General features: G+C 43.2%; 1 protein-coding gene across 1 annotated transcript; it reads right to left on the bottom strand.

Annotated features, from left to right (window-relative positions):
* Window positions 1–1,296: 1,296 nt before the first annotated feature.
* On the bottom strand, window positions 1,297–2,886 carry LOC147087137 (putative G protein-coupled receptor 139). Its single transcript, XM_085978059.1, has 2 exons — window positions 2,816–2,886; window positions 1,297–2,446 (listed from the first exon to the last, which is right to left on the bottom strand). Exons 1-2 carry the CDS (start codon window positions 2,884–2,886, stop codon window positions 1,513–1,515), a joined length of 1,005 nt encoding a protein of 334 aa, XP_085834185.1. The 3' UTR covers window positions 1,297–1,512.
* Window positions 2,887–9,204: the final 6,318 nt, after the last annotated feature.

Raw genomic sequence — 9,204 nt, 5'->3', positions numbered from 1 at the left:
AGGTGGGAAAGTCAATTGTGAGGGGGATACACAGATCCTGCAAAGGGATATAGACAGTTTGCGTGTTTGTACAATAAACTGTCAGATGTACTAAAATGTGAGCAAATGTGAGGTTATTCACTTTGGTATAAAGAATAGAAAAACAGAATACATTTAACAGGTGACAAAATATTAAATGTTGAATTTCAGAGAGAATTAGGTGTTATCGTACAGGAATATTAGTTGGTGGGTGAGTAGTTACAGCAGAACCCATGGGGGTTGAGGTTAATTTTTCCTTGTCTTTGCTTGGAGGCTAGTTCCCATGTTAGAATAAAGTTACTCGAGTGAAACTGATCCAAAACCATACATGTTCCAACTGTGGTTTCATACCGCTTTCATTGATTGGGTGAAATCATATATTGGTAAGGGAATATCTGTCACAAGAGCCTTCAACTGCGTCTTAGAGTGTTCAGATCTTAGGACAATAAGAATTGCTGCTGAATGAAATGTCTAAGATATTGTGGAACGCCGTATCACAGTAAATTTCAGATATTGTTTGATGCAGTGAGAGGAAAGTGGCTCCAATTGTCAATCATGCTATTTACACGGCACTCTTATGGGAAGTACTTGTGTCCAGTTTATTTGGCTGGCCTGGTAAGGTCTGTAAAATTATTCCCGCATGAACAACTTGCTGGAAATAGCAATCACTAGCAAGGTCACCCTCTGTGGAGCTGGGTCATGACATTCTTGGACCTCCTTACATTGGAGAGAAAATGGAAAATGGGCGATACGTTTCCAGGTTGCCGCGAGCAACCCATGAATTTAATATTATTTAAATTTATGTTTCGATGCCCGCAGTAGCCCTAACTACAGAAATGAATTGGTTATCTTGGCTCTTTCAGCTGTCGCAGCATCAGCGATGTCACCCACAGACGAGTACTGCTGAGGGGGTGCGAATACTGTCCGGTCTCAATATTTAATGAAGGTTTTCTGAGGAGAAGCAGGCTGGTTACTGGGGGAGTGACGCTGAGTGGTGGTGAAGGATTTTCAGGTCCATTTAGGCAGTACATCAGCCGTTGAGGTAAATTTAGCTGAGAAGAGACAATCTGGGTATTTCCCGTTGAATGAAAGTTACATTTATATTGTGTTAGTTACAGATGATTCAGGTGATGATGTGCGACAGTTCCCTTCTGATGGGAACAGTTGCTCCAATGATACACGATGCTGCATCATCCTTCCAACTGGCCCTAAATCCAGCCAATCAATCATCCTGTGTAACATTAATAATCACCTGGGCATGTTCAGTCAGCATTTATTTTAATTTTCACAGTTAATAACAGGAAAACATTTAATATTATAATCATACATGTGACGTTACATAACACAGTTTGTTAAGGAGAATATATTACAGTAACCTTCGATTTGCAACTTTGCTTAAAATGTTGTACCAATATCAATTGATCCATTAAACAGGTTTTGATCTTTATTGCAATGGCCGATAAACATTGTATGGATAGACATCAGCTATTTCTATTATTTAAATAATTTTGCAATTAAATGCAGTGGATAGTTTACCCCACTCTTTAGCTCCTCTCTGAATTTACCCTGGGTCAGCACATAAATAAATGTGTTTGTGCAGCAATTGAGAACCTGAAGCATGAATCCCACCGATTCAATGTCATTAGCATAATCATACTGAATGATGGTTGTACGGAGAGATAGAGAATAAACAACAATGGTCGTCCATAGCAAAATAAAACTGCCCGATATACTGAACAGCAAAACGATGGATTTCCTTCGGTTCTCCATCTCTGGGTCCTTGTGATTCTCTCCATTGCTGAGGCCCCGGAGTCCCCTGCGGACTCGACTGGACATTAAAATGTGTCTAGCGGTGAGAACATTGAGCAACAAAATCAGAACGAATGGGACACAGGGGATTAACGTAAGATTAAAGATGTCAAACGCTGCCCAGGCGGGTGCAGTAAAAAAGGCTGCTTTCCAGACACAACCCCGGGGTACGTTCTCCATTATATATTCAGGGTCAAATACAAAGTACCAGGGAATGTTTATTAAACAGCCCAGTGCACTCACTACCCCGATAACAACAGCCGCAGTTTTCTCGGTGCAATATTTTGTTTTCAGCTTCGGACAACAAATGGCCACAAATCGATCGAAGGTGAAAACCACTGTGAACCAGACAGAGGTCGCCGTGGCTGCACAAAGCAAGACTGTATTGAGACAGCACACGGGGGTAATTGTCAAGATTGAAACTGGGAAATAAATTTCAACAATGCAGCTTAATATTACATTCGAACAAACTACCAGGAGATCGGCCGTTGCCATGGCCACCAGGTAGCGAGTGATACATTTGGAGAGACCGCACTTTCCTCGGGACAGGATCACAATCGCCGCCAAGTTAACTGCAAGAGATACACAGATCAGTGAGATTTGTTTCCACTCAGACACACTTTATATCCATCGTTATTACAGTTATTTTGAGTGAAGTTTCAGGTTGCTATTGCACTGATGAATGGGATATCATGTGTGCTCTGTTGCTTCCAATCTGCTCCATCGCTGAAGTCGCATCTTTCTCCAATTTCTCTCCTAGCTCCCCTCATGCCCTCTACGAGCTCAACTTGTCTATGGGACCCACCTGCTGCTCACTTGCTCCTATTCCCACCAAACTGCTGACCACCCAACTTCACTTCCTGGCCCGCATGTTAGCTGATATTGTTAATGGTTCTCTCTCCTCACATACTCTCCCCTCCCCTTCAAACATGCTGTCATGAACAACTGCTCAAAAACTATCCTTGAAGCCTGTGTCCTTGCCAAGTACCGCCCTATCTCCAACATCCCTTTCATTACCATGTCCTTGTTCGTGCTGTCTCCTCCCAAGTCCGTGCCCATCTTTCACAGAATTCCATTTTGGACCACGTCATATCAGCTATCGCCCCCTGCCCGACTTCTAAATCGCCCTTACCAAAGTCAGAATTTGTATTCTATGTAACTGTGTCTGTGGTAAGCTATTCCCTCTCTTCCTTTCCGACCTGTCTCATGCCTTTGTCTGGACAAACCACCTCCAACGCCTCTCCAGCGTCATCCAGCTGGGTGGGACTGCAAACGCCTGGCTCTATTCTTATCTATATAACCATAGCCTGCAACGGCTTCTGTGCTCGCTCCAACACTGTTACCTCTGGCCCCATCTTATCATCATCTACATGCTACTCATCAGCGATATCATCTGTAAACACAACGTCTTGTTCAAAGGCACGCCGGGGACACCCAGCTCCATCTCACCACCACCTCTCCCAACACGGCACTTGTCCCCATTTTGTCACACCGCTTGTCAGATTGGATGAGGAAAAATTTCCTGCAACATATTATCGGGAAGACCGAAGTCATTGTATTCGTCCCTGCTTTAAACTCCATTCCCAGCCAAAGACTACATCCCGCCCTGGCAAATTTATGAGGCTGGACCAGACCGTGCACAACCTTGGCATTGTAATTGACCCCGAGTTGAGCTTCCGACCACATATCTTCTCCATCACAAAGACTGCCTACTTCCACCTCCGTAACATCACCCAACTCAGCCACTGCCTCAGCTCAACTGCTGCTGAACCACTCATACATGCTGCGGTGGCCTCTAGGATTGATTACTCCAAATCCCTCCTGGCAACACTATCATCTTCCAACCTCATTAAGCTTGAGCTCATCCAAAACTCTGATGCCTGTATCCCAACTCGCAGCAAGGCCCGTTCACCCAGCACCCCCTGAGGTCGCTGATCTACAATTGCTCCCGGTTCATCAAAGTCTAAATTTTAATATTCTCATTCTTGCTTTCAAATCTCACCCTGGCCTCGCCCCTCCCTATCTCTGTAACTTCTTCCAGCCCTACAATCATCTGAGATTTCTGCCCTCCTCCAATTCTGGCCTCTTGGGAATCCTGGATTTCAATCGATCCACCATTGGCGACCGTGCCTTCCACTACAAAAGCAATATGGACTGGGCGCGGTGAAGGTGTAATAGGGACTGGGCAGGCTGAAGGTGCAATGGAAGTGGGCTGGGCGAATTTGCAAATTAAACTGGGCGGGATGAAGGTGCCATAGGGACTGAGCAGTGTAAATATTCAGTGGAAGTGGCCATGGTGAATATCCAATGGATGATGTGCAGTGGAGCTGCAATGGAGAACAGTCTAGATGAAGGTGCAATGGAAACTGGGCGATGTGAAGTTGCAAGAGAGTCTGGGCAGGGTGAATGTTCAATGGACGTGGGCGGGTTGGAGGTGCAATGGGGAAGGGGCTAGGTGAACGTGCAGTGGGGCACGGACTAGGCAAAGGTGCAATGGGGATCGGGCTGGGTGAAGGTGCAATAGGGACTCGACAGTCTGATTTTTCTCTGGAAGTGGACAGGGTGAAGGTGCAATGCGGTACAGGCTGGGTGAACGTGCAATCGAGAACGGACTGCGTGAAGGTGCAATGGTTACTGGGCGAGCTGAAGGTGCAATGGGGATCGGGCGTGGTGAAGGTGCATTAGGGACTGGGCAGGCTGAACGTTCAATGGAAGTCAGTGGGATGAATGTGCAATGGGGAACAGGCTGGGTGAAGATGCAATGGGGAACTGGCTGGGTGAAGGTGCAACGTTGACTGAGCAGAGTGAAGGTGAAATTGGGACTGTGGGGTGAAGGTCAAGTGCCAGTACAAAGTGAGCCTGATTAAAGAGAAAATAATAACTAAAGGTATACATTGAGTACATTACAGAGACAATAAAGGAGAGGAAGGCAAATGCCAACACGATGTTAGGAAATAAGCCAATATACAATTAGGAAATCAATGTCGAATTACAAAATTAAATTATCAATCAATATAAAAATAAATATTTCAGAATTCTATAAGCATAGGAATAGGAAAATAGAGATATGGCCACTTAGGAATGGACAGGATAAACTCTAAAATAAAAGCAGTGAAATGAAATAAATTGAACAGTTCTTTTACCTCAGTTTTTACCAGGGCCACAAACATGGTGGGCGTGAAATTATCCGAGGAATTCAAAATGCATACCAAGGCTTCTAAGATAGACAGGAGCGAGGTCTTCGATTAGAAGTGCATGTAACACGGGCAATACAGTAATCATGGTTGACTTTAATGTACATATAGACTGGACAAATCAAAAACCACTAATGGTGTGAAGGACGAATTCTTGGAATGCATGCAAGATGGTTTCCTCGATCGATATTTGGAGGAACCAACCAGGGAACAGACTCTGCTGGATCTGGTACTGTTAATGAGAAAGGGCTAATCAATAATCTTGTGTTGAAGTGTCCTTTACTGACAAATGACCATAATATGATTGAATTGTAATACGTTTGAGAGTGATGTCGTCCAATCTGAAACTAAATTCTTCAGTCTCAACAAAGGAAACTACAAGGGAATGTGGGACAAGTTGTGCATGGTAGATTGGGAGGCTATACGAAAAGGTACGAAGGTGGAAATACAATCGCTAACATTCAAGGTAATAATGCATATTTTGAAAAAAAACATATATTTCTCTATGGCATAAAAACCCAAAAGGAGGAGTGATCCAATCATGGCAAACAAAATAAAATGAACTAGTATTGAGTCAAAGTTGGAAGCTTAAAAAGTTGCCAGAAAAAGGGGTCAGCCTGAGAATTGGGATTTTTTAGAAATCTGCAATGGGTGACCAAAATTTGATAAAGAAAATGAAACTGTAATATGAGCAAAAACTAGCGAAAAATGTAAAACCGGATTGTAAATGCTTCTCTAGGTATGTAAAAAGGCAAAGTCTGGCGAAAGTAAATGTAGGTCTTTTACAGTCAGAGACGGGAGAATTTATAATGGGGAATGAGGAATTGGGAGAGAAATTAAATAAATACTTTGTTTCTGTCTTCACGAAGTAAACCACAACAAATCTCCCATAAATACGAGAAAACGAAAGCTGTGGCGAGAATAAGGATCTTTAAGAAATTATTTTTAGTAAAAAAAAACTGTAGTAGCAAAATTAATGGGACTAAAATTCGATAAACCTCAAGGAATGGATGACCTGCATCCCAGGGTTTTGCAAGAGGTGGCCATTGGGATAGTGGACGCATTGCTTTTCATCTTCCAAAATTTTATAGATTCAGGAACGGTTCCTGCAGATTTGAGGATAGCAAATGTATCCCCACTACTTAAGAAAGTGCGGAGAGTGAATACGGGGAACTACAGACCTGTTAGCCTCACATCAGTCGTTGGGAAAATGCTGGAATATATTGTAAAGGATGCAATAACTGGGCACTTAGAAACGAATAGTAAGATTGGGCAGATTCAACATGGATTTATGAAAGGGAAATACTGTTTAACAAACTTATTGGAGTTCTTTTAGGATGGAATTAATGCAGCAGGCAAAGGAGAACTGGTTGATGTGTTGTATTTGGATTTTCAGAAGGCTTCGATAAGGTCACACACAAGAGGTTGGTGACCAAAATTTGGACACATGGAATTGGGGGAAATATACTAGCCTTGATTAAGAATTGGTTAACAGACAGAAAACAAAGAGTAGGGAAAAACGTGTATTTTTCAGGATGGCAGGCTGTGCCTAGAGTGGTACCGCAAGGACAGTGCTTAGGTCCCAGCTATTCACGTTCTATGTCAATGTTTTAGATGTCACATTTCCAGATTTTACTGATGTCACAAAGCTAGGTGGCAGTGTCTGTTGCGAAGAGGATGTGAAGAGGCTTCAAGGGGCTCTCGACAGGTTCAATGAGAGGGCGAGAACAGGGCAGATGGATTATAATGTGGATAAATTTGAAGGTAGAAAAATCAGACAGGCAGAATATTTCCTAAGTGGTGAAAGATTGGGGAATGTAGATGCTCAAAGGGACTTGGGTATCCTTGTACATGTGTCACTAAAATGAATGTGCAGTTGCAGCAAGCTATTAGGAAGGCAAATGGTATGCTGGCCTTCATTATAAAACGATTTGCGTACAGGAGTAAAGACGTCTTACTCCAATTATATAGGGCATTAGTGAGACCGCACCTGGAGTATTGTGTACAATTTTGTTGTGCTTACCTAAGGAAGGATATAATTGCCATAGAGGGAGTGCAAGGAAGGTTAACGAGATTGATTCCTGGGATGGCAGGACGGTCGCATGAGAAGATATTGAGTAAACTAGGCCTGTATTTGCTTGAATTTAGAAAAATGAGAGGGCATCTCATTGAAGCATACAAAATGATTTCAGGGCTTGATAGGGTGGATGCTGGGAGAATGTATCCCTTGGCTGGGGAGTCTAGGACCTGGGGCACAGCCTCAGGGTAAAGGGAAGGCCATTCAGGACTGAGACGAGAGGACATTTCTTCACACAGAGGTTGGAGAATCTTTGGAATTGTCTGCCCTAGAGGGAAGTGGAGGCTCAGTCACTGGGCGTATTCAAAACAGGAGTCGATAGATTTCAGACTAGTAAGGCCATCAAGGGATATGGCGATAAGGCCGATGCATGGAATTGAGGAAGAAGATCAGCCATGAACTCATTGAATGTTGGAGCAGGCTCGAGGGGCCGAATGGCCGAGTCCTGCTCCTTTTTCTTATGTTCTTATGATAAACTAAACATATGTATAGAGGATAAATCCCGTGTCTGGAAGGACTATTTCCACTCACAGTCAAAGCTCAGGAAGAGACAGCAGAGGCACTGCATATAAATATATGTAAACATTCTTAGAACTTTCATCCAGTGCGCTTAACAAGGGTGAGAGGAAAGGTATAGTAATCTTCGCTCAAACATAAAAAAGAAATTTCTCTTGAAACCGAAACATAATAAAGTCTAGTCAGCACGGATTTCAAACGGGAAGCTCCGACTTGACCAACCGTACTGCGTTATTTGAAAAACTAGCAGAGGAGATAATGGTAAGGTGGTGAATATAATATAAATAGACATTTATAAGAGCTTCCACCGCCATAGTGGACTCGTGACTAAGGTACGAGCCTGTAGACTCAGTGGAAAAGTGGCCGAATGGATAGAAAAACTGGCTGCTCAATAGAAAACAGAGAGTAGATGTTAAAGGTAGTTGCTCAGACTGGGGAAATGTGGGAAGTGGTGTTCCACAGGGGTCACTATTGGTTACAATTTACAGTAGTGGGTTGGACTTGGGAATCAGAAATATAATATCAACATTTGTGGATGACACCAAATTATGGGGTATAGTTAACACTGCGGATGTTTGCGACAAAATTCAGGAAGATATTAACAAAATGGAATCATGGAGAGATAATGATAAATGATTTTCAGTAAATAGAATGTGAGGTTGTGTATTTTGGTAGGTGGAATAAGTAGGGCACATGAGACTTGGAAAATAAGAGTCCAAATGGTGGGAGAAGATAAGGAGTTTAGGGCTACAAATTCACAAAGAGATGAAAGAAGCCATTAAGCGTACAGTCAAAGCAACGGAGTTCATATCTAGAGGAATGGAAAGCAATAACAGAGGAGATGTGTTAAACTTATATTGAACCTTGGAGAGACCACACTTAGAGTGCTGTGAACAGTTATGATCTGCTTAGCCCAATAAGAGGATAGAAGCACTGGAGAAAGTGCAAAAAATATTAGAAAGTGGAACTCGTTAAAATTCATTAAGGCTATGACTGATCTGATCTTGGCCTCGAATCCAATTCCCTGCCCGCTCCCCATAACCCTTGATTCCCCTATAATTCAAAATTCTGTCTATCTCCACCTTGAATATATTCAATGACCCAACATCCACAGCTGTCTGATGTAGAGAATTCCAAAGGTTCACGACCAGCTGAGAGAAGAAATGCCTCCTCATCTCCAATTAGAAACTATGCCACCCTTGTTCTAGATTCCCCCACGCGAGGAAACATTATCTGTGCATCTACCCTGTCAAGCCCACTTAGAATATTGGCCCAGAAATTCGGTTTGGTGGCTTCCCGCGGGTGCAAGCCTCTGACGTGCACTTACCTAGCATGCCGGCCGTTGTGATGTGGGCCTGCGTGGTGTTCCGATCCTGTGCCTCCTCCAACTGCCGGCGTGCAGTGCTTGTGTATCCCAGGGGCGCAGTTAGTTCGAGTCAACCCCCTGGGATCACGTGGGCCATGGAGAGCCAATGGTAGCAGGGTATGCTTCATTCATAAGTTTGACAGGAAGAGCTGTCAATCCTATAAATACTATAAGCCCCAAAACGTAACTAAAATTTCAAATAAATTTAAAAAAAACATTGCATT

This window comes from Somniosus microcephalus, unplaced genomic scaffold (genome assembly GCF_052327205.1).
Source record: "Somniosus microcephalus isolate GS21.2 unplaced genomic scaffold, FLI_Smic_1.0 unresolved_chr6, whole genome shotgun sequence".
Lineage (NCBI taxonomy): Eukaryota > Metazoa > Chordata > Chondrichthyes > Squaliformes > Somniosidae > Somniosus > Somniosus microcephalus.
This window is presented reverse-complemented; position numbering and strand designations above follow the sequence as displayed.

Bases quoted from the DNA above. Each gene is read 5' to 3' on its own strand.
- LOC147087137 (XM_085978059.1), bottom strand. From the start codon at position 2,886: ATGGGCACGGACTTGGGAGGAGACAGCACGAACAAGGACATGGTAATG. The intron at 2,447-2,815 runs GTACTTGGCAAG...ATGGATATAAAG, and splicing joins GGGATGTTGGAGATAGGGCG to TGTGTCTGAGTGGAAACAAA.